At 49.4% G+C, this 25867-nt stretch overlaps 1 protein-coding gene across 3 annotated transcripts in view; it reads right to left on the bottom strand.

Annotated features, from left to right (window-relative positions):
- RNF220 (ring finger protein 220) overlaps window positions 1-10827 on the bottom strand; it is a gene marked incomplete at its 5' end in the record, with an annotated part of 224695 nt that extends 213868 nt beyond the window's left edge. For 2 of the 3 annotated variants that reach the window (XM_082003183.1, XM_082003184.1), the window contains one exon: window positions 10194-10818. In XM_082003183.1, coding sequence (XP_081859309.1) covers window positions 10194-10818 — 625 coding nt within the window. Of the gene's footprint in view, window positions 1-10193 lie in introns of all 3 variants that reach the window. The other variant, XM_082003186.1, reaches the window with a different exon arrangement.
- Between the last annotated feature and the right edge of the window lie 15040 nt (window positions 10828-25867).

Below are 25867 nucleotides of genomic sequence, written 5' to 3'. Positions count from 1 at the left end.
CAAGTTTCACACACGCACACAAAAAATCTGGCAACTGTTTCTTCAGAATAAATCCCGATGATAATGTTTATTAAACAAGCCTTCATCCCTCCCCCCACTCAGCCGTTTCAATCCTGGTGCAACCACCCGGGTACCATGGTTATAACCACCGTCCTAGGACCCGAGCACCTCCGAAATGTGAACGCAGCCACCCTCAGCATACGGCTGTGCTACGAGGGTGTCATAACCCCCGCGTTAAAGACAGGCGACGAGAAGTGGCTCTGCTTGTCCAAGGTCAACAGAGTCCACAGCAGAAGCACAACCTATGCTCGGGGCTTTGCCCAGGCAGCCCTTCCCTCTTCCTGCTCCGCGTGGCTGCGAGGAGAAGGCACGCTCGGCCCTGCCAGCAAACGTGCCCTTCGTCTCCAATACCCCCCCACCAGTCAAGCTAGGAACGTGCAACAGAAGTAAAATAATCGCTACGGGACACGTTGATGACACATTTCCCTAGCTGCAAAAGCCATGGGTCCTGGGTCACCCGAACGTCAGTGAGCCACCTGAGTACATAGCAGCGGCACCGCCGGCCAGTGGTGCCTAATGGCCTTCTCCTCCCAGGCTCTGCAAAATCCATCACGCCACCCGGGGATTTCCTCCTCGCCTTCGCCCAGGTGCAGCTAACAGCCCAGACACAACTGGCAACATCTGGGAGAACAGACACCCAGATGTTTCTCATTGACATCATAACCTTCCCCAGGGCGTGCCCGCTCCCCGGGGTGGGTGCCTGGGTGGGAGATGCACGTGCTCAAGAGCAGAGTTGGGGCCTCACAGTGTTCCTGAAGAGAGGACCAAAGGTGAGGCTTTTTTTTTTTTTTTTTTTTTTTTTTTTTTTTTTTTTTTTTTAGTTTAAGGCCCCTTCCTCCTTGAGATGTGCCACGAAACCTGAGGCCTGACCCGGACCACGCCATACGCACCTTCCCCGGGCTACAGCACCCGCAGCACCCGAGTTACACGCGAGTGAGGCCGATCCAAGTTCTCCGCCCAGCTCTGTCTTGCCCAACCCTCTCGTTTCCACAGTTAACGTGTTGTTTTCATTTTAAGAGGGGGAAATAACGAGACAGTGGGAACATTACTTGGCTAGTGGAGACAGCGATCTCCAAGCTTTCACGGCTTACTTTTTCTAGCGTATACCAGCCCTGATCCAAGTATCATCATACTTATTTCAGTCCTGAGCCCAACGTGGGACCGGACACAACACATTGGCCAAATTAAGACAGAAATAATTTGTAGCACTTTTCTACTTCACGCTCTCCCAAAGATCTCTTGCTGACATTAAATTTCTGGTCTGCGGACTCCCGGCTCCCCCCACTACTGAATCTCCAGGCGCCTTCCACACCGCGTCCCTGGACACGGTAGCCCCAAACCTTGAGCGAAGGCGGGCTGCTGATCACCGTGCCTCTTCGGCAACCGGAACAACTCTTGCAGAGCAACGCTGCCGTGCGTGAGCCCCAAGGCGCGGGAAGGAGGGAGCGGCGCGGGCGGCGGCACGCGGCCGCAGGGACACCTCCTGGTGTACGAGTCCGCTCCGCAGCGGAAGCGGGGTGGGAGGAGAAGGCAGAGCTGTGATCTGGCACCAGGTCTTCTCTCACCCCGGCACAACTGCCAAAGCAGGCTCTCTGCGATGGGGATTATTATCCTACGCCTCCTTACAGCGAGGGATGTTACAGGGCAGACGCTTTCGCATACTAAATGGCTTTGCAAGTTGTTTCTTACAGTGTGTGGGGGGGGAATATCAAAATGGGGTCAAAAGGTTGAATCATTTTTAATTAAAAATATCTTCATTTAAAACAAAGTATCAAAAATCCCAGTAGAAAGAGAGGGGTCATCAGGGCAGTCCTACGAGTTCTGCCTTTTGCTTCGTCTACAAAAGCCTTCGGTGAGTGGCTACCGCCACGGCACGCTGCTCGCCCGCGGCCTGCCGCCCCGGCGCTGCCCAGTTTAGCTCCGGCGGCGGAGCCGCAACGCGCTCCACCTTCCTTCCACGGAACGCGCCCGCGCGGCCGGCCGCGCCGGCAAGCCCGGCGCCCGCAGCCGTCCCGCCGCCCTCGCCCCGCGCCGGGCTGCGGCCCCGCGCCTCTGCGAAGCACGGGCGAGGCCGCAGGACGGCGCCGGCAAAAAGCTCGGGCGTAAAAGCTCTCGGGTCTGTCCAAAGGGAAAACTTGACGTCGTTGCTCTGGTGAGAGACGGCCGTTACGAATCCGTGCTGCTGGGGAAAAGCAAGGACGCAGTTTCCAGCTCTTCCTTTTAGGGGTATCCAGAGACACTTAGTGCCTTCCTTTTCCCCCTGCGGGACGGCCTGGTGCTCGCAAGAAGAAGTACAAAACACATTCTTGCTCTGCGGTTTGGTGAGAAAGCAGATCTTGGCCTCAAGCTACCAAAAAAGGAAGGTTTTAAAACAATACTGATTAGAAACTATGTCCCAAGTGAGGAAAAATGCTCTGGGAGCGTCCCACACCTGAACTCAGAGAGCAGTTTCGCTGTCACCAGGACTCCCTCCCCGTGTTGCCCGTGTTTCAGACAATAAATCTCTCCATGCCCTGCTCCTTCCCGACATTGCTTTTCTCCTTCTTCCGTTGCTCTGGGTACCGCTGCAACTGAAGACGCCAGCAAACGGTCGAGGGAGAGGAGAAAGTGATGGCTGAAGACGAATGCCCGGCTTGCTGCAACCACCATCCATGTTTTAAAAAGACAAGACAAAGAAAAAGAGAACAGACGGTACCAAAACCCACAGTACTTCTTCAGCCAGAGCCGTCATCGACTTGAGGGCTAGGTCCCAGACAAGGACTGCCAATCCGGCCAACAGATACCCTAGCAGCACCAGGAAAATACTTCAGCGCTAAGATGTAAAGAAAACTGAATTCAGGGCAATGAATTTGCCCCAAAGATCCATAACCTGCAGGTTCATATAGAGGGGGATGGCTCAGGTCCGCAGAGCCAAGCAGGCGAACAGCGAAGCTGCATGGAAGGGGAGGAAGACACGTACACAAGTTCCGTGTGGAGATCTACAAAAAAACACACATGCCCCTTTTCAGAGGGAGCTGTACGGGAATCCGATCCCACATTAAATTTCCCAAATAGAAAACCATTATTCCCGAAGAATTTCAATTGCTTTGCATAGCTGAAAAATGTCCTCAGAAGTCCCCAAATCTGCTATTCCATCCTGAAGAAGAGAGGTGAAAAATTCACAGGCCGTCAAGGAAACTGATGTGACCAAAGACCACCAGTGACATAAACCGCAGGATAAAAATTGTCACAATTTGCTTTCAATGCCTGCTTTTCTTGGAATATGGTACTAAAAGAAAACAACTTTGCCCCCACCATGAATTTGCATTAGAAATCCGTAATAAAAATAAAGCTTAATATTATACAAATGGGTACAGTTCTCCATAGTGCTCCTGATGCAGATTAAGGTTAGGCAGATTTTAGATGACAGTTACTTACCTCAGTCTAACAACATGTATGCACAAATGGAATTTATTTTATAGCTGCAGATATTAGCCAGAGAAGGAGATGAGAGGAAATCTTACAGTGTCATGTAAAATATAATTACATCTGTTTTCTACTCTTTGGAAGGCAAACAAAGAGGGAAAAATGAATCTGCTGCTAGCGTTTAATGGGACTTGTCTAAATTATATCAAACAAATAACAACCAGCAACAATTCACAAACACCTTAGTTTTTATTTTTTCCATAGGGGAATTCCAGAAATTAAGACCTCGTTGCCTCAAACACTTTCACTCCTACAAAGCAGGATTAGGCCCATGCCTGAGTACGTTTCTTTCCTTCGACACCTTCAAATTATCAAAGAAAGAGAAAGAAAAAAAAAAAAAATCACAGAGGCACTAGTGCTTATTCTCTCCCTCCTGAAACATACGCCCATTCCCCCCCACCTCTCCCAATTCCTTACGCAATCGCCACCCGTCAACCAGGAAACTGTCGCTAACTCTTGAATTTTGCAAGTTAGCAAGTAAAATAATAAAACAATGTTTTAACTGTCAGAGATCCTGGCTCGCAAAGTGCACTTTGGTCATTTCCTTTAATAACTGTAGTTTAGCGGTAATGATTTATAATAGTTCATAATATTCTACTAACTGTACTATATTAATAATACTAATACTTTGCCCTTGCCTAGTGTCTTCCGTCAGAAGAAATCAAAGCGGCACACGCCGCCGTGAGGGAGGTATCGCTATTCCCCCGTCAGGGATCGGGGAACCGCGACTCCGAGCTGCGCCCAAGGTCGGGATTCCCGATCCCCCACCCAGCGCGGCAGCCGCCGAATCTGCCTTCGCTTCTCCTGCCGCAATTTTGTGACAGCCGCCGAGTCCCATCGATGGGACCGAAGATTTAATGTGATTAAATCCTACTGGAAAAGCGGGGTTTGGCCAGTGTTTTGGGGGCCACGGTTTCGATGGGGAATACCGAGGGAGATGGGGAGCCTGCCCTGCGATCGTACAATAAAAACCCTCACGCCAGCGTTCAGACGCACGGGGCAAAAGAGGAGTGATGAATGTTTCCTGCACCCATGCCCAGCTCTCCGGCAGGAGGTGGATAAATATGACATTTGGGCGTTGCTCGGCGCTCCGAGGATGGCGGTTACGAGCCCTGACACCAGCTCTCGGGGAGTCCGAAAAGGAAGAGAAAGGGCACGAGGCATCACTGGCACGGCTGAGGCGACATGAAAGCTGGCCGGATGGCAGCGGCTGCGCGGGGAAACATTTCGGAGGAGAAAACAGCCCCGGCCCTCCCCCTCGGACGATCAATTAAAAGCCATCCTTCTGCCGAGAGCCGGGCAAGGACAGCAAATGAGGGCTGCCGGCAGAAGGGCCGCCCGGCCGCCGGGCTCTGCATGACAATTGATGGGAAGGGGAGGCCGAGGGGCGGCGGGGGAGGCAGCCCCGTCCCTCCTCTCGCGCGGTGATTAGGTATTCCGAGTGCGCCAGATAGCCCCAAATAACAGAAAGAGAAATATAAACCGGAGAGCGCAGATCCGAGGCAGGCCAGATGGCCCCGCAGCCGGCAGGGGCTGCTCCCATCCAGCCCTTCCCCACTTTAACTGTTCAAACATTTCTTTATCCCGACAAGACAATTAAGCCGAACAGCATGGGAAGGAGTCTCGGCAACAGTTTGCAGAGGGAGCGGGAAGGTTGTTTGCCAGAAAAGCAGAAAAAGGAGGCGACTGCTGCATTCTCCAAGACCTCCACGCACTGCACCTCTCTCCGCGAGGACGGCAGGTTTTCGGTAGCGAGACAGGGATGGATGCGTGGCCCTCGCCTCCGCTACTGTCCGTCTGCCTGCCCACCCCTTCAGAAAATCCACTGTTGTTCCTTCCGTCCTCCTACATCACGCAGGGCACTGCACGACAGAAAGCAAACGTTCCGCTCGATTTATTTCATTATTTCATAAGCAATGTTAAGCTTGCAATTTCCCATGGTCACGGCTGATTATTATTAGCAACAAAGCGTCGCTTCACATTAGACCCCAAATTTTACCGGCCTGGGAAGTGGCGCATCCCAGCAGGAAGAGTTGTGAGAGTCAGCAATGGATGTGTGCACGTGTGGATGTGTGCACGGGTGCATTTCCCCTCCAACCCATTGTTCTGCCACAAAGTATAAGCAAAAAAACCTTCTTCCCCCCAGCACACGTATATACGTACACACAAAGCTCCCGACATAGGTCCCAGCCTGTAAACACAAAGCCCAACACACACGTTCTGACTGGGTGGGTGACTGCACAGACAGTCCTCGGTCTGATTTCCAAAGCACTACGTTATTCAGGAATTCAAGCTGTGGTTATCATAGACCTGATGTTCATCACCTGAAGTGCGATTAACATTTGATCAACAATGAACCAGTTGTTCCAAAAGGAAAACTAATTCCATGCTAGAGATGTTCCTTAAAACCCTAAAGTGGAACAAAGAGCTCACGAACATCGTGCACAAACTCTCTTGCAGGGGAAAAACTGGTTGCAGGACAAACTGTGTCCAGAGAGCCAAGGTTAAATATGGTTATAAAAAATAATAGTCAAAATAACAACAATAAAACACTCCCACTTTACCCACCAGTCCCAAGAGATGAGCGAGGATGGCAGCATGCTCAGCAACTCAATCGCTCATCCCCAGGGCACACCAGAAGCTTGGCAAGAGCCACCAGCAGGGAAACTGAGGCTAGAAGAGCCAGTGGCCAGGATGTAGAAGGCCACCTTCACGCATCGGGCTGTGCTCCACAATAAGTCACAGACAACACACAATGAAGACCAAGCACCAAGAGGAAACCATCTCCTGTGGTTGGAGGCACGGGCAGGGACAGCAGAGGTGTCCACTCTGACAAGGTCCAGCTCTTTGTCAAGAGGTCCCGGCTTCGGCATGGACCTCTGCCTGTCACTCGGTGGGAAGGCGATGCCATGGTGATTGGGTACAGAAGGCCACTGGGACAGATTTTATTAGAAGCAAAGAATAAAACCAGAGATTTTATTTTTTTTTTCTGATTTTAAAACAGGCCTATAGATCTCTTTTGCAGAAAGGAACATGCCATTTATTTCCACTCCTTCTAGGAATCTCAACTATTGTACGCTTATTAAAGGAAACCCATAAAATATGTCTCCCAGTGTCTTTAACACATGCTTTACAGGAAGCCCCTAAACTCTAACAAATGGCATTATTTTTCTCAGTAAGCACCTAAAAGAATGGGCCCGTCCAGCACACGCTACGACTGCTTTCTCCCTGGAAAGGCTCCGCTTTTCTACATGCTCCCTGTACACTCCGTCGCTCCGGATGTCCTGTGTACCTGCATTTTACAGCAAGAGACAACTTGGCCAAACGCAGACATCTCGCCCCAACTGGCTGAGTAACAAGGAGCACGATCCCACCCAGATGTGCCCCAAAGGAGATGCTGTCCCTTCGTGGGACGCACGGGCATGGGTACCGCTGGCAAGCAACACTCTGCTTCAAAAGTAAGGAAAGGTTCACCCGAAAGACTGAGCAATCCTGACTGCACAAGTATGTCTCTTACAGGACCAGGTGCTAATCTGGGTTACGCCAGCACATCATCCCCCCCAAAATTTACTGTATTCTGCAAATTTCCTCCACCGGTGAAAAGAGTCTTTGCTCCCGTGATGCAGAGGACTAAATAGAGCAACTTCCCAAACGCTCCTTGAGATGCAAATGGATTCTCGTTTTGCTGCAAGCTCAAGTGTAAACGTATCTTTCCGGAAAATTAAAACTCAGAGCATTGAATTCCTTTAAAAAAATAAAAGGGGGGGAGGGGGGCAAATTTCTTAGAAAATCACCATTTAAGCTATGGGGTAAAAAGAACGTTTTCATGAGCTATTCAAATAAGGTTCTTGTGCAGTGGTACAGAAGAATATGCAGTGTAGTCACAGTAATTCACCTTCCGTGTAACACAAACCCTTTCAGGAATCTGAAAAATACAGCTAAAGGTTGCTCAATCAAGGAGATTGAGCTCTGCAAACCTGAAAAGCACCTGTTAGACACGTAAAGGTGTTGCTGATCTAAGAAAATTACACAATTTTTCCTTGCTGCTGTAGAAAAGCTTTATTATATTTTTGCCTAGAATCCACAGCCACCTACCTGCAACAGATTCTCCATCAGGAGCACAACAGGCAGTTTTTACAAAGGGTTTTATGTAACAATGACACAAAGAATCCACAAAACTTCACAGGGGACAATAATATCAGACACCCCCCCCAAGTAAGCATTTATATAGAAACTCCAAATATATGTATGCAAATGTCAATGCAAAACAGGATCACGATTATATCTGCAAACTGTAATGTCTCGAATTCCTCATTGCGGAAGTTTTTCTCTTCTAATGGTCAACATCAAAGGTCATTAGGATCCTCTAAAAAGCGCTCTCGGCCTCCAGCAAACACACCCATACGTGTGTACGCACACACCAAATACACTCGCCGCGGTAACGGAGCGAAGTTTCCACGGCGCAGTATCTATATGTGATGGGAATATGGTACAGAGCCAACAGACGTATCTAGTGTACGCTGTCCTGGTAGTTACAGGAGAATTTTAACGTCGATGAAATATCAGGGATGTCGCGTTCACTCAGCTCTACCGTGCAACAAAGCATCTTAAAGAAATTTAACAGTACGGGGAAGAAAAACAAAACACCTTCCACTTCTGCCCAAGTTTTCCAAGCTGCCTGCAAAGTTTTTATCCCGTTTCCTTTCCCCAGCAAGTCCCCTGCCGCAGGGCTGGCGGCGGGGGAGCCGGGGGCCACCGTGCCTCTCGCACGCGCCCGTGCAAAGCCCCCACTGCTCCCAGGAAGGAGAAGACCCACGTTCGGCACACGCTGTCGGCAAAGGCAAGGCAACGGTGGTGGATGTGGATGCGTCTGTCTGTCCGCAGCTGCGCTCCATGTGGCCTAATTCATTTAACAGGTTTACTTCTTTAAATGGGGTATCTGACAGGATTGTGCTAGCAAGACCCATAGCAGCTGATGCGCTCTAAATTCATTTAGCTAGCGGACCCGCTCCTCCGCTGCTATCTCCCGGAGTATTCTTTTGAGCAAGCTTCATTTCCACAGCCAGGTTATAAGGATAAGGGAAAGAGCATCGACAAAGATGTCTCTAAGCCTTGCCATCTCACCTGCCTCCCCCCAGGATGATTATATTACCGGCTTACACATACACACATCCATACACGTTTCCACCTACAGCCACTTCCCCTACGGGCCCAGAAGGAGGGAGAGGAGATGCTGAACAATGAAAGGAGCTTACGGCACAAAAAGTAGCACGGTCGAGGGTGGACCAGAAGGAGAGGGGGGAGACAGATACGAGATCGCATTCATAGCGCAAGGAATACACGGCTTCTGCCTTCAGTGGGAACCGTCCTACCCTCGCAAACGCCGACGTAAAAGACACACTTGCAGCATATTTCAAAACCAAAGAGCGATGGATTTACAAGGCAGGTTGATTTTATGATGACTTTTATTGAAAAGGTACGCTGGGTTTAGGCAGATGCCTTTTAGCGCCAGTAAGTTAGCACAGTGCCTAATTCAAGGAGACAGCCTGAGGAAGCAGCGTCGACAGGGGAGAGAGAGCCACAATGTCTCTATTACTCTCCTCGGCATCATAAAGGGGAGAAGAAAAAATCACGTCTGAAAGGGAGAGGGCAGCAGGTTTTCCTCGCAAAATATATAGTCATAATAACAACAACAACAATTATAAAATTCCTTCCTAGGAAGAAAATTCAACAGAACAAAGGAGCCCACGTGAAAAGCAAAGCACTCGCTCCTTGGTCTACCCGTCTGGGTCTACAGGAAAACACTAGTCGTAAGTTAGCGCTCTTCTTCGGGGTGCCCCACTCTGCCGCCCCAGACCCCACCGTGGGTCACCTCCCAGCCCCGCAAAGCGGGAAGCCTGCCCTTCCCGGAGGACAGCTCTGCCGCTCCGTGTAGGCAACGCCGCAAGGGACGAGGTGATGGGGGAGCAGGCGGTGACAGTCGTGAGCATGTGGACTGGTTTCCTTCAGTCCTGCCACCGATCTGCGCAAGGGCACATCACCTTCCAACAGGCATCAAAGGGGAGAAACACTCAGATAAAGCACACGATGTGTGTCGGGAAACAGCTTATTGAATTGTGAGAACGGATTCAGGTTTATGTCTCAAAGAGGGAGCTCGGTGGCCAGAAATATTCTTAAGTTAACCAGAGGAAAAGGTGCTTTTGTCCTAACCTGAGGCACGAATCCTGAAGGTGATGCATTTGCTAGAAGAACAGTGTGCATGAAGAAAAGGTCAGAAAAAAAAACCTGAAGAAGCAGAGGGTACAGGTTTGCTGCAAGCTCTGGGAAGGTTTCTGGCAACACACTCCAGCTGAATCCCTGTTCACACACATATATGTACCAGCACCTACAGCCTCGTGCTGGGACACAGACAGCTTTCTGCATGGTCAACACTGTCTCTCCAGCTGTGTGCTGGGAGACAAGTTTCCTTCAAGAGCACCTCACCTTAAAATCTGTCAGTGCCCATCGAGAAAAGACAAGGCAACACCGCGTGGCCGAGCCTGGCAGGCAGGGAAGGCTGGTTTTCCTCTGCCGTCAGCAAGAGCCACAGCACTGCGGGACAGTCACCTGTTGAGTATCTCAACAAGGCACAACTACAGAAGAACCAACAAGTCAACGGAGGTACTTACATCTGTCACTTCGGTCTTCGGGACTGGATGAGGTCTCCCGGTCAGAAATGAGGCCAGAAACGGCAAAGATCTTCTTCCCCGTATCATCAACTTTGAGGGAGCCGGGGGAGCTGGAGGGGAGCTGCGTGCCAAACTCATACTCCTTCCCATCAGCGTCTGAGAAGCGCAGATGGGGCGAGTCAGTGTCATGGCAGTTTTTCAGGCGCTTGGCCGGCGTAAATGCTGACTGGTAGCTCTCCCGGTCTTCAGTAGATGCAAACGGGCGGAAAGCCCCAACGCCGCTGTGGTTCAACATACTGATTGGGGTGCAGTCCAGGTTGGGGGGTGCAAACTGGGGATGGAGGTGAAGCAAGGACGGAGGAAAGTCACGGTTTGCAAACGCTCCCGGCACCCCGCCTTGCCGGTGATACATGGAGGCAAAAGTATATGAGCCATTGGTAAAGGGAATATGCACGTCCTTATCTGCTGAGACGGGGACCCCAAAAGGCCTCGGCTGCTGGCAGGGAATGGAAGCATCACGGCTGGCTTCAGCGGTGGAGGCGAGAACCATCAGTGCTGGGGAGGCCAGCGGGTTGGGGAGGTAGGGTGAGTTCTCCATCTTGAACGCTGCCCGGTGTAAGTCCATCGGAGTCTCTTTCCTCAGCGGGATCACAAGCGGAACAGTCTTCCCTGGAAGGAAAGCAAAGCGATGCCTGGGAATGGAGCAGGGAAAATTACTGGAGCATCGTCACCCTCCGAACGCTGCAGGGAAACAGAAAAGAAAACACAACCGGTGAGGTTCCTGCACTCATCTCCCTGGGACACTCCAGCAGGAGGGTGGCCACATGTGTTACAACCCACCGGCCGGAGACACGCCACTGTTCTCATTCAAGAAAATCAATAGACAACTTCACACACTACTGGAATCAGCTCTGGCCCTCCAGGTTAAAGGGTATCATCCAGTGCAGACAAATGAAAGGCAAACCAAACATAATAACATGAAGATTTAATAACCCACTAATAAACAAGGTTCAGTCTACAATTAAGATAGTAACTCCAAATTATAATTGGAATTTCATATGGCAAAAGAGGCATGTACATATAACTGCAATAAACTTAAGCAAGCCCGCACATACAGACACCAGTATTTGCTCTGGGGGGGGCCACGCATGAGGAACTACCATAAAAATATCTGTCCTATGTAGTTACCCAAATATGCCAGCATGCACGGTTATACTGTACATGATGCCTTAACCATATGTAACAGACATCTTTTCTCTCACAGTACATATGGGTAGGTAAGTACCCGCACACACAGCACTTGATACCATCATATATATATACACACATATACACGTACACTGTTGGAATGTAGGCACGTGACTGTGTATGGGGGTGCGTGTGTGTAATACGCAAACACCCACGCGTGCACACGCGGCCCCTGTTAGCCAAAGGAGAAGAGACTTCCTCAGTAAAATGCCTGGCGTCTCTGACAATATTTAAAATCATAATGGGTGCTTCTGCCATCTGATCTCTGCAAGCGTCTGCCTTTCGGGTCGGGGACAAGAGAGAATGGATCAGTAATTTTAGTTCTTAATGCACTCACTCTTAAGTAGATTTGTAAACTGCCCTGGATGTGCCATTAACATTTAGAGGAAAATGTTAACAAAATTTCTGCCTCGCATCTTGCTGAGCCTCCGAGGTTGGCTGCAGCCACCCAGCCAGCCACAACCCCCTCCCAGGGAGAAAGAAGGGAAAATACTCCTTTCTGTATCTCCCCCAGTTCGCTCCGGCTTTTTGTGTTGTTATTTTCTCCCCCAATCAATCTCGTGTCTTTTCTTTTAAGCTTCCGCCGCCTGCCATTCAGGCCCCACAACCCAGCTTAAAATACAAGGACTATAACTTTGAAACAATATACTAGCCGCTGGAGCTCAAAGGGCCAGAAAAATCATATAGTAATAAAAAGCTGTTACAAATTGTGCCTCTTAAATCCAGAGGGTCAAACATCTCAAATAAAACTTAGTGAAAGAGTGTCTCCCTAATGGAGTGCCTTTTGTACTCCATGAATGAGGGAGCCTAGGTTAACAAAGTGTATGAAATCCAGTCTAGGGCTTTAATGCAGTTCAGCGATAACGTTTCCTCTCTCCCATCCTGTACCCAGCCGCTCCACTGACTGTTATTAATTGTGAAGATGAGTGGACATCATCCCTCTGCTTCCTCATTTGGCACCCATCCTTACGGACATCGTTGCTAAATGACCGGATTATGTATCTCGCGTTAACGGATTTGCTCTCTTCCAAATTTTAAATAACTTTCCCGTCGAGTTCTCGCCGCGGAGAGCGAGGGGGAGAGGGAGCACAAGGGATGCCAAGGGCATCCTGGTCCGCGCCGCAGTCCTGGGCACACTCTCTCCGCCGCTTCACGCGAGGCTGATCAAAAACTGGAGGTCGGGAAACTGCAGCCACTGGCAAATTTGGAGTTGCTGGGGGCTTACGCAGCCGTGTAAATATATATATGTACACGCACGCGCGATTATATATCTAAAGAGATGCATGCAAATGAGCCACCGTTCTCAGAAATAAACAATCATTAACATGGAAGTGAAACCGAGCAGTCACGGGAAAACATGGATTTCCAGGGGAAAAAAAAAAGCAACCACCTCTGCCTCCTTTTCTATTTTTACTTGTGCCATCACCCCATTACGTTAAATGTATTTCATAAATTAGTAATCTGGCCGCAACACTTGACACTCCTGTAGGATACTGTGAATCACTACAGCCGTTTATTCGTTTGCAAACTTCATTGCACTGGGAATAAATCAACACATTACAATATCTCAGCCAGCCAAATTTAAATTTTTTTCAGCTCCCACTTCCTTTTTCGTTCTCTCTTGCTCCCTTCTCGCCCAGCACCTCCCCACCCCCAGCAACACAGACAGATTAGACTGCGGCGGAGCAGTCATTATGAAAATCTATCGTTAATACACTCCCAATGTCAAAATGTCATAGGTTTAAATACAGAACCCAAAAATAAGAAAACTAACTGACCTTCTTAATTAAAAAAATATGGATTGCAGGGTAATCAGCTGGAGGGAACATTTGGGTGCCGGGAAGGCAGTGGGCACAGGCGGAGTGAGGAACTGCTACTTTTCTGCCTCTATGCTGATTTTTTTTAATTTAGCACCTCGTGCAAATCCAGATTAAAATAACTCCAGCTATTGATCCGAGCAGTGGAATTGACATTAATTTTAGTTCACTTCTCACTTTGCAAAGGGATCAATAGGAAGTAATAACAGCTGACATCCCCGCTGAAAGGAGGAGAAAAGACGGGCTAGAGACAGAAATCGAAAAGCAACCAAATAAATCAGCAGCTACTTTTCCACGGCATCAGACAAACTCCAAACAGATTGCAAAAAGTCTTTGTTGAATTAACTAAACAGAGAGTAGAGGGAGGCGGGGTGGAGATCAATCTATGAAGCTACATAAACTGTCTACCAGGTATGAAGGTTAGGTGGGCAGACTGAAAACAAAGTCCAATTTTTTTTAAATTTTTTTTTCATGGCTACCTATATGCAGAGTTATGGGGGTTTAGAGCTACCCTGTTTAAGGTGTACACAAATTACCTGTGTAATCGTGTGTGTTACTAATAACAAGGCTAAGCACGCCACAAGCAAGACAAATTGAATCAACAGCCTTTAGCTCTGAACCATTAAAAAAAAAAAAAAATCTCTCACCAAGGAACAAGTTGTAATCAGTTATCTCTGGCTCAGTTTTGGTTCCTCTGCTTAGCAAGGTTGTAGCACTGTGCTGAATTAGTTAAGAGGAAAGTCTGATAAAAGTAGGAGAAGCCACGACGGAGCGGGATTTAGCAGGCATCACGAACACCCAGCAAGTGGGGAAAACAGCAGTGACCACTGGTTGTGAGCGTAAAACCCACTTGCTAATCAGCCTGCAAAGAAACACGCACATATGCAAGCACATGCACACCCCATACGCAGCCACCAGATCTGCAAATCTTTTACTAAAACGTTACTCAGAGTTCCTATTACTAAATCACCTCTCTGCTATCGATTAAAATAAATAAAATACACCACTCTGGTTTCTACAACAGGTTGCATTTTTGTGGTCTCTCAACCATTTCCAAATGCCAGAGATTAAAATAATGGGGCAAATTAACATTTTTCTCCCTCCAGAAACAAAGTTTTCTTGGGGAAAAAAATTAATTAACAAGCTATAGGGGAAAAAAAATTAAAACAATAGGAAACCCAGGAAAATTGATGATGCATGTAAATTAGGAAAGACCCGGGAAAAAAAAAATATCACAATATCCATTTACATTAAAAAGTTTTTTCCTCATAAATGTCAAGTAGGAATTTAGAAATATGCTCTGCGCAGAAAAGCCAAAGATTATAAAACAAAATAATGCCAGCTGTTTGGGGATTTAAGTGCTCAAATGGATTATATATTTGAACCAAACTGGATTTCCTTATAATAAATAAAACAAATGCAAGCTCGAAAGCCAACAAAGGAGAGCTCTCATCACTGGATTAAGATACAAAGGAAAAACAGTTAATTTTTTTTCCAACGCGTGAAATATGCCAACTGCGGCCGCACTCCCGGGCAGCTGCTGTGAAAACCGGTTTAAGGGGAAAAGAAAAAAGAAAAAAAAAAAAAAAAAGAAAAAATAGGAGAGCGGGGAGCGGAGGAGCCGGTGGCGGGGACGGCCGGAGCGGGCGGTCCCTGTCCCGGTCCCGGTCCCGGTCCCGGTCCCGGTCCCGGCCCCGGCAGGACCGCCCGCTCTCTGCCCCCTCGCCCCGCACTGCGCGCCCGCTTTTGTTTTGCTGCAAACTTCTTCCCCCCCCCCAAAAAAAATTAAGAAGAAAAAGGGAAGAAAGAAAAAAAAAAAGCCCCCGGGTGGAGCGGGTGCTCCCCGCGGCGGCGGCTGGGGGGGCGCCGGGGCTTTGACCAGAGGAAAAAAAGAAGGGAAACAAACAAACAAAAAAACAACCAAAAAACAACAAACCCCGCAACCTACCGAGGGCTTTGCCGGCCGCTTCGCCCCCGGCCCCGCTCCCAACTTGCCGAAATCCGAGCGAAAATCGTGGGCGGCAGCGGCCGGGGTGGGCCCGTTCGGGCCGGCACCCCCCTCTGCCTCGCGCCCGGGGCGCGGGGGGGCGTCAGATAGACCCAAATAAAACAAAATAATCAGGGGGCGAGCCCCGGGCGGGAGCCTACCGAGCCGCCCAGCCCCGCTGCTCCGCTGGCGAATTAAACAGGTGTTCGGTGGCCCGGCGGGGCTGCGGGCTCGGCTCCGCACGGCACGGCTCGGCTCGGCTCGGCTCGGCACGGCACGGCTGGCACGGCCGCGGCGGTCGAGGTGCAGCCGGGGCTGCTCCGCTCCTGCCTCCCCGGGAATTACTCCCGAAGTCGGCTTTTCCCCCCTCGCTCCTTCCTCCTCCTTAAACCCCGAGTCACAGAGATCATCAAACGCGAAGATGACCAGAGTTGTTTGGATTTATTGCAACAATCACTTACCATACACATTTCCTGTGGGGAAGGATAAGCATTCAATACAACTCTTTAAGTAGACAGTTCCTAATGATTTCATTGTGGTCAACCAGATGGTTTTTATGTATTTAGATCTGAAGGTGAAGAATTATTTTCCATGCTTCCAACCTATTTACAGACTTCCCTGGTCTAGAGCTGGGTTTTGCTGCTTAAAAGAAAGAAAATCCTGGGATTTCTCGATCGCATCGCTGGATGATCCAGAAAGTTTTCTAAAGGACCTAAAGCGAAAACAGGGATAATTCCTTTCACCTCTTCTGGCTTTCCAGGCTACGCAATTCACATGTGGAGTAATTTTAGCTCATTCGTTGAATAACGCTGACAATTTAAACCGCCTCTCTACCTTTGTTTTATCTGCTACAATAAAACGCGAACAGCACCGCATGTGAGATCCAGGCGTTTGGTTCCTACCTGAAAGCAGCCGGGGGCAAGGGCGGCAATCTTTTAGGGATGAAGGACCCGAGGAGGGGCGAGGATGTTGGAGAAACTTCAGCCTCGTCCAAAATTAAACTAAGTGGCGACTTAACAACGTGCGTTAAAAAAAAAAAAAAAAAAAAAGTAATTCGGTCTTCGAGAGCGGATCGCGCATTTTTGGTACGGCTTAAAACTAAAAGTTCACACGGGGACTGCACGATTGCCAAAATGAAAGCTTCGGAGGAAATAAAATTACTGGCTGTTCGGTGTTTCTTGAGCGCACAGAAACCCTGCCGGGTTTTTTTGCATATACTTTTATCGCAAAATAAAAGCCTTAGTTTGTGTATTTGGGGGAAAAAAACAAGAAACAAACAAACAAAAACACCCAAAAAACGACAAACCCGGGCGCGTGGGTGCGTGGATCTGCTTATTTCCTTTGAAAAAGTTTTTGTTTTGCAGCCGCTGGGAAATGAAATTGTCGCTGCCCGGAGCGACCGCGGAGCGACCGCGGTGCTGGGCGCAGTGTGGGGAGCGCGGAAACAGCTCCCTGGGCTGCCCCACCAAAAGAGTAAGGGGTGTGGGGGGGGAAGGAGTTAAAAAATAAGATGTATGTCGGAGCGAGGGATCTGTGCCGGTCTCTGGGTCCGGCCGGGTCCCCCTCGCCGGGCTGCCGCGGCGGCACCGGCACCTGGTGGCCCCGCTGGCTACCGGCCCCCCCCGGAAAGCCACCGGGGGGAAGTATCGGGACAGCTCGGGGGTCGCCGAAGGTGCCGGGGGGGGGCCCCCTTTTATCTGCCTTTCCCCCCGGCATTACCATGCCGATCCCCACCCACCCGGCCCTCCCCGCCGCCGCCGCCGCCGCCGAGCAGCTTCCCCGGAGCTCGGGAGGGAGAAGGGGGAAAGGGCGCGGGGGGTTGGGGTGGAGGTGGGGGGAAGGGGAGGAGGTGGGGGGGAGAAACTTGCCCTGCAAAGTTTGCGTGTGGCCGGGCGGCCCCGGTGGCCGGTACTCACGGTGCGGCTGCCGGCGGGCGCTGCGCGGAGCTGGCGGGGAGCGGGGGAGTCCCGGGCGTGCTGGCCCCGCTGCGCGCCCGCGGCTCGCATGTAGCGGAGCGGGAGGCGCCGGGGGTGCGAGGGAAGGAGCAGTGCTGCCTCTCAGTGCCGGCTCTCATCAGTGAATGAGCCTCCACTCTCCGAGGGACTCCTGGCTGCACACACACACACACGCACACACACACGCGCGCACACACACTCGCACAAGGAGCCAGGCTGAGCACTGCATACATTAGGGCACTCGGGCAGTATGGGAAATGCAGTCCAGGACCGGGCGCCCACCCGCCGGCCAGGCACAGCCCCCGGGGTTCCCCAAACGGGGCGTCGGGGGGCTGCTCCCCTCCCAGGGGCTCCGCTTCTCCCCCGACCCCTCCGCGCCGGCGTCGCCCACCCGCCGATCGTTCCCGGCACCGCTCTTACTTTCCACCGTGCAGCTCCCTCCCAAATTGCAGCGGAACGCTGCAGGGTTCCCCGGGCGGCAGCATCTCCCCCAGGACAGCCCCGTACCCCTGCAGCCCCGGGGCAGCCGGCACCCCTCGGGACGCTCACGGGCACGCAGCCTTCCCCCATGAGCCCTGCTGCGTCCCCTGGCACTCAGGGGTGCCCAGGGATGGGCACACCTAACAACATCCCCAAATTTGCCTTGGACAGCCGCAGCAGAGCCAGAGAGCAAATTAGGGATTTCACACTCCCTGTGTTTCTCCAATTGCGGCACGCACATTGCTACTTTAATGTTTCCTGGATGCGCGTCGCAGCTCTGCACGAACCCTCCTGCACACGCGCTCCACCTCGGCCGCAGGCGACTTCCCTGCCAGCCCAGGACTGTCCTGAGCAAAAACTGCCCACCATGGGAAATGGAAGCACCAGTTTTAGATGGATGCTCAGGTAAAACGCTTGTCTCATTGTTGCTTGTGAAGTACACCAGGGATTGAGCCGATTTGTTTATTCCACCCAGGAGGGAACGGCTTTGTTTTTTTCTTCAACTGCTAAGTAATTTCAGGTTGTTCTTAAAAACAGAATATGGGCAGCATTTTTTGGCTCTTATCTAACCCTGCACTGGCATTCTCAAAATACGGCTGTGCTATACAACGTACACTGAAAAAAGAAGTCCTCTACACCAGCATCATCAACTACTTGGGCTATATCCTGCGCGTGTGAGAGAGAAAGAGGGATGATGTGTTTATGCCACCCAACAACTTCTGTGTGAGCAGTGACTCATCACGAAAGTATACGGGCTGGTTTTGCCTGTTACTCCAATTGTTGAATGCCCCAACCCCTAGAAAATTGTCCACCGGCACAGTAAGAAACGTGGCCCCAGGCCTTCACCGGGTGCACGGTGCAGATCTTAAAGGTTTGCTTCTCTGCCGGGCTGAAGCTCACCCATCCATTCTACAACACTTCAGAGACAGGTCTTATGTGGTCAGATGACTTGCATGCCTCGTGAATGGTAAAAGCTTTGGAAATGGTAGTAAAAGTAGCAAAAAAATTAAAAAAGGTTTTCTTATTTTCACATTTAAATTTTGTAATAAAACAACGTGGCATTTCAAGCTCCCCAACTGAGGAAAGCACCTGGGTGAAGGAGCTTCATGTTCTTTCTTTACGTAATCCCTGCTCTGCAGCTCGGCCTTACAGAGGCTGGTGACACTCAACAAGAAGTGCACGCTTCCCCGCCAAGGCATCTGCTCCGCTGCTGCTTTCCTGCAGCGAGGAGGCTGGCAGGGCAGGCAGCAAGCGCTGCCTTCTTCCACGGATCAGCCGTGGCACGATGGTAAACTCGGGCTCAGATTCCTGACCTCCTTTTCTGCTTCGTGTAAAAGCTGGCATTTAGATATTCCGAAAAATCTCTCACAGTTGTGAGCAAACATTACCGTGCATATATTCTGCTCATGAATAACATCTTGCAGTTACTCGTTGTTGAACCAAAGTCATGATTTTTTGGGGGTTGGTCATTTCCAACCCTTCTTTGGAAATAGCTGCCCCACAGGCTGTGTACACAGACGTGCCCCAACGCCCCAGTCCTGCTGATTTGTGTGGGGACACTGAATTAATTGCCACCACACACATTTCCAAGGCACCCATCCTGCAGCATGCTCGAGACCAACAGGACCAACCGTTTGAGGACTTTGGTAAATATTCCACAGGGTGCTATAGATGAGCCACATTTTAAATAACATCAGAGTTTTGACATACTCCAGGAAGCCACATTAGAAACCAGCCCTTATCTCCCAGGGATCGTGGAGAAAACGTTCAGCCACAGCCCAGCTTCTGCTACAGCTTCACAGTCACAATTACAGGATTCTGCTTAAAAAAGTGCTCTTATTATAAAACAGTATTTTCAGTACTTACAACATCATGAAAAATGATCCCTCAGATTTAAACTCCTTTCGTTTGTTCTTAGCCAAAAAGCAATTTATTTTTTTTTTCACTTTATCAGTTCCTCACTATGGAAAAAGGATCGGAATCCCGCGCCAGTGTCCAATTTATGCTAGCTGAGAATCAAGCTCCATGTTTTGAGGCTTGAAAAAAAATTATGCAGCTTTATTTAACTTTATGTTACTGCACCGTTACACAAGAACTTAATACAGTTTGGATTCAGGGAACAAGTCTGGCATTTAGCTAGCTTCTGTGAGCAATGTCTTCAGAGGAAAATGAGAAGATACACTCTAGTTATTTATATTTGTAATTACCATTAATCTGTATTACTAATGAGGGTTTTGATCCTGAAAATGGATCCATAAACATGGACTCCTGCACCACTATGGAGCTGTGATATGCACAGAGACCCATAGGAAAAATTTCCACTGAAATATATTCTACACTGATAATTTGGACCCTAAAATAACTTTGAACATCTGATTTAACTTCGCATATATTGCTCATCTCGAAGACTAACGGGGGACACCTCAATTTTTTTTTTTTTCACTTAATAGTAAAACAAAATTTGAGATTCTTATGGGCTATCACAGTGCTGTACCTTCTCATTGCAAATGCTGTTCTAAATACTGAAGTCTAAATTAAATTAATATGTACAACCCTGAACCTACAGAGTTGATTAGATGCACTTAACTTTATGCATACAGATTTCAATAGGATTACCAATAATACATAAGTCAAGGGTACGTGTAAATTCCACCAAGAACAGTGCCTCTGACTGTAAACCTTCTGGATTCTTAAAATACTAAAATACAATTCTTAAAACAAGAGACCCCTCACTCATCATCATGTCCTCTAGCTGCTATTTTATAAAATAAGATTGGGAAATGTGACGAATTATAGCAGCAACTACAGAAATCATGGGGCAAAACTGTATCGCACGCGTAGCGGCAGCGCCTTGGGATCCCATGTCGGTGCATCACATTTGTTGGGAACTGCCCTGCCGAGATGTTGTGGGTCCCCCAAAAAGTGACACCCCGAGAAAGTACTGAAATTCTGCAGGTATGGGACCACGTCCTGAAGTCACCGGTGTTGTCACCTCCGCTAGACCTAGGCCATCCCTTGCATCCTTTCATCTGCAGCATCAGGTGGGGGAGGGATGGCTAATTAATTAATTAAAACCCCAAACTTTTAATCACAATTAGGCTTGAAGGCGGCCGTGGCTTCCAGCGAGGCGCTGGGTGGCTGGCTGGCGTGTGTAATCTCCATGCCCTCTGCTGGCTACAGCCAGCGCGTCTCAGCGTGCCACCACCGCCCTGCCCTCACAGCTGGGAGAAGGACCCCTGGTCCTCTCCTGGGAGAAGATGCCGGGAAGTGCTGTCGGTGGTGGTAGTCCCCGCTGTCCAAAGTTTTTGTGCCCTGGTTTTATCAGGGCCGTGGTTTAAGCGTCGATGAACTGGTTGGTTACGCTCCAGGAGGACAGGAGCTTGAAGCCTCTGCAGTCAGCCATGGCTCACTCTCTGATGCTGTTAGCAAGGGCGTCTGAGATGAAGACTGACCTATGAGTTTGGGAGAATTAATCTGGTCTTAGCATCTGCTCTGAGCTTTACTCTAGTGATTGGTGTAGGGATTGTCCCATAGCTCAGGAGAGCTAATACAGGATCACTTCGTCTTCTGAGCCATCTGTAACCTCCCTCTGCCAGTCCCCTCTCTCTTGCAGAGGAAGAATCTGGCAGAGGCAGGGTTGAAATCATACTGTTTGCCAGAAGTTTGAAATTTAGAGCTGGCATACTCTCAGTGACTAGTCCTCCCAGAATGAGAAAACAGCCCTTTAAATGACTTGACCCATAGGACTAGTGGTGAGAAAATTTCCTTCAGCCAAGAAAAATTTTCTATGGCCAACAGATAAGTGTGTCCCTTTTTCATCATCACCATCACCTAGACCTCTTCCAACGTCTACGGAGTAACACAGGAGAGCAAGGAGAACCTCCTCGTTCTGCTTCTCAGGACCTGCTGCAAGATGCCACTTTACTTTTAAACCTTGCTCCTCACCAAATCTCAACAGCAAGGGTAGAGACCGTCCCCAGGATTTTGCAAATGAGTGCTAGGTGTTCTTTATAAACCCTTGTCCTGTGGTACTATTTCCTAGATGGAACATTCCTTCTCCAAAAATGAGGTTGCAGACTGGGTGGCAGATGCCTGACAAGTGACTGTATCAACCGGTTCAGAAACACTGCTCACAAGTGAACATCAACCATATTATTTCCAAAGCTGAGGCCCAATCCAGATGCTTAGGACAAGATGTCCAGAGCCCTAAATGAGGCATTTCTGGGACACTCTGTTCCTGAGGAAAATTGTCTCTAAAACTTTGGTATCCGAAGTTGTGTGATTTAAGCACATGCAATATGCAACGTCCTTTGCTATCGATTATTTCTAACGTTTGCTGTTACAGCAATAGACAGTTGTTTTCTGTACAAGCATCCACTCTTCAGGGCCTTTTTGAATCCCTCTCTGAGCAATATCCTATTGCCATGAGTCCCACGGGCTAATGGTGTGGAAAAATATTTCCCTGTGACAAGAGCTACACCTGTCCAACCCCCCTTCTGTGCACCATCCATCACGCTGACAGCATAGGTAACTTGCCCGGGATCATGTCAAAGTGTGAAATAGCTATAAAGGCAAAGCATATGTGTTTGTCATTTTTGTCGTTAATGGGATCAAGTAAAACTAAGGCAAAGCTGTTGAAGTGTGCCTGGGAAGCCGGGAGAAGCTGGAGCCATGTCTGAGAGCAGCTCAGAGCGGTGCCTCCTGCTTTGGCCCATGGAAAGTGCACAGGGTGAGCAACACTTTGCTCTTCTTACTTCTTTCTTTGTGTTTGCTGTGACGGCACCTCAGGGAACAGGTTTGGTTTGCTGTTGGGGTCCCAGCAGGCTGCGCAGCCTGGCGCAGCGGCAAAGCCCGGGGGGGCATGGGGCTGCACCTACCTGAGACACGGGGCTCCCCGGTTCAGCGGGGGACTGGAAACGACCCCCACCGTTCCTTTTAGCCAGGCAAGCAAACCTGAGCAGGACAGATCTAGTGAGCTTTTAAGGCAGCTCTCTGGTGTGATTAGTTAGAGCCTAACATGAGATAAAATCAATTGGAAACTTGTGTGAGTTAGGGCTGCTCTCATCAGTCAGTTTGCAGCAGCCAAGCGCAGCACGATTGTTATTAATACCTGCTACACATACATAAGCTGAAATGGTGCTTTACAGTAAAAAGAAAGACAAGTTGCTCTTTCCCAAGAATATACAGGTTATGGATCTAATTCAGAGCTGTGCTGAGAACATCTGCAGTAAGAGGAACTGGCTGTTTTTGGGAGGAAATACACTGGTGCCTTATATGCACATGCATTTTCTCATGATGCTACGTCACACTGAGCAATGCAGTTTAGCGGTTCAAAGCGGCAAGTATTACGACGTTTGTGGTCCTGCCAGCTCACGTGCCATAGGTGACTTTAGCCTACGCTTTGTGCCTGCCTTCTTTCAAAGGAAAATGCTTTGTGCCGATGCAGTTAGTCCTGCGTGGGACTGGACTTCGGCATCAGCCGTAGTGCTCACTACTGTGACTGCTGTGGTAATTCCCATGCTGCGATACGAATGGGATTGCACCATAAACCCACACACCTTAGCCGCACTGATGGCCAAGCCTACATAATAGCCCAATGCATTGGTGCTAATGATCCAGTGTTTATGGTAGCCCACAGCACCGTTGTCATGCCAACCAGATGGTATTCCTCCCCAGAAAAAATAATAATAACCAAATAAATAAATACTTTCTTTCCCTAGACTGATCTGTCTGCTTAATAGGAGTTGGAGGTTAAATCTGAAGGGGGGAAAATCCAGGCTGGAATAACAAACCAGCCTCTGTTCAGACGAGAGCACAGTGCAACGTCTTTCACCCTCTCCATCCCCCCCGCCCTTTGCAGAAGACTCTGTGCAAAACCTCCTCTCCAGCGAAGCAAACCCCTCCTGCAGCAGGGCAGGGGAGGGGGAATTTCTGCCTCTCTGGGGATTTGGGTCAGGCCAGGGACTTCCTGCAGACCCCCGCTACCCTGCTCCCACAGCAGCATGGCCCCAGCAGAGCCACAGCACGAGCAAAGCCTGTCCCTGTTGCTGCCCAGCAGCCTGCCTAGCCTGACTTCTGCTCAGCCCCACACATCTGCTGCCCCGGCAGAGATTTTGGACACTGACGTACCCGTCAGAGTACTCTCAGGAGGGAGGGTGCTGCTAAGGACCCGTTCAAGCCTCGCTCCTCCACAGCATCCTCTCTTCTTTTTCCAAGAGGGTGATGTGCTCCAGAGCTCCAGATCTTCCTTAGCTGAGTCACCAAACCCAGCTTCAGAGACCATTTTCACAATCTCTTCTTACAACTTTGAGTAATTTTTTGTTTCATACTGAGATAGACTCCTGCTGCTGATTTCCAGGACTTTGTGCCTGATTCTCGCTATTTCCCTCCTGGGAAATTACCCACCGTCCTCTGAGAAAGACATGTCTTCTTTCTTTCTACTGGTCTTTTTCACGAGTCACTTCTCACCTGCATTTCCAATCTCTTTGTCTTGCCCCTCTCTTGTCCTTTAATCCAGCTCACATTACTAGCAGTAAATTATTTAAAGCAGGCAAATACGTGCAACAAGCTAGCTTTCTGTAAGACACGAGCCTGTTCAGAAACTGATACACTCAAAATTTCTTTATCTTGGCCCAGCTTTCTCTTTAGCTAGCTTTTTCTACCATCCAGTCCCAGTGCCTCCATATCTCATGACCCTTCAGATGCCTGCCTTGATTGTTTGAGGAGCGTCTCATCACACCTGCAGTTTTCCTGTGGACCTCAGCCCCCCCAAGGAACCAGCTAGGCAGGAGTTACTAGAGGTTGCTACAGGTGGGGCCAGTAGCTGGCTTAAAGAGGAAACTGGCCCAGGGAATGGCTTGTCCTGCTGGTGTAGTTTCCCCTTGCAAGGTTTCTTGCACGCTTGCTGTGCCTTTTGGTAGTGCCACTACCAGCACGGGCAAGACAAGGATTAGGTGAGGTCTAGGTTTGGTCCATCTCCAGACTTCTGTGTTGCTGACTCTAGTCAAAATTGAAGGGAATGAGGGATACTCAGGATTCAAAAATTCAATGACAACATCCCAAATTAGGCACTTCAGAGTTGAGAGCCATCACCTGCACACACCATCTCACACACTTGCCTTTGTTAGCCCTGAGACAGTGAGTTAGCTAAGGCAGACACATCCACCCCCACATGCCTGCAATGCATCATGCATAGCTAGTGAGGCTGCATGGGAGTATGTATTAATTTCTCCCTGTTATATGTGAATTATGTGAAAGGCCACTTCTTCCACTCGTGTTCTTTGGCTGTTCTTGAGGAGACTCCTTTTCATTCACCCTTCCATCGGTCCATCAAGCCACCTACGCACAGGATTATTCTCCCTCTCTTAAGGCTGTGTCGGTGAGAAACAGTCGTAGGGTTTGATCAAGAGATGTTAAATAGACCTGACAATCTGTGTGCTCTTGTAGGAAATCTTGAGCTTCTCTAGCATCTGGGTTTTTCTCCCATTGACGTTCTTGAAGCTGAGTCAGGTTTGAATTGTCCTGGGGATGTTCATGGTCTCTCTCTTATGTCTTCAGTGTGCGCGGCTAGTTGAACCTGTTGAGTAATGTCATCTCATCAGACAGAAACGCATGTCCATTGAGATAAGGATGAACTGTCTTCCATAAGGAGCAATAGGTTTGAAATCAGATCTCAGTCGGTCTTTCTCTTAGAGGTTCAATTGGTGTGGCCCCCCCTCCACTGAAATCCTGCAGGGATATATTTCAGTGGGCTAATTATAAATTCCCACTGTCTTGCATTAGCTGGATACAGCATGCCTGGTGGCATGAACCTCCCCTCCTTCATTCGTGTCGTGCACCTCTCTTGCTGCAGGCAAAAGTAATTTCCCCAGCCTGGAAACGTGATTTAATTTGACCTTGTTCACACAGGTTCTGCATCTTTTACATGCCCACCCCCAATGATAAAACAGGATCAGAGGAAATTGCTATGATTCACAGTGATGCTCTGCCTCAGCCTCCAATTCTTCCTGTTCTTTCCTCTCCCCCATCCCCTGCTCTGCCTACCCACCACAGCTCTTTTCCTTACAGGGTACTTTTGGCTGTAGGTGGAGGATGTAAGAGGGATGTGAAGGTGTGAAACCACACGCTTGTGTCACATCTCCGCTGCCAGGAGCGGCAAACTGCTTGTGTTTCCTTATGAGCCGCTTC

The sequence above is a fragment of the Phaethon aethereus genome (assembly GCF_964289735.1).
Source record: "Phaethon aethereus genome assembly, chromosome: 8".
Lineage (NCBI taxonomy): Eukaryota > Metazoa > Chordata > Aves > Phaethontiformes > Phaethontidae > Phaethon > Phaethon aethereus.
The sequence above is the reverse complement of the archived record's forward strand: the minus strand, read 5'-3'. Positions and strand labels throughout refer to the sequence as shown.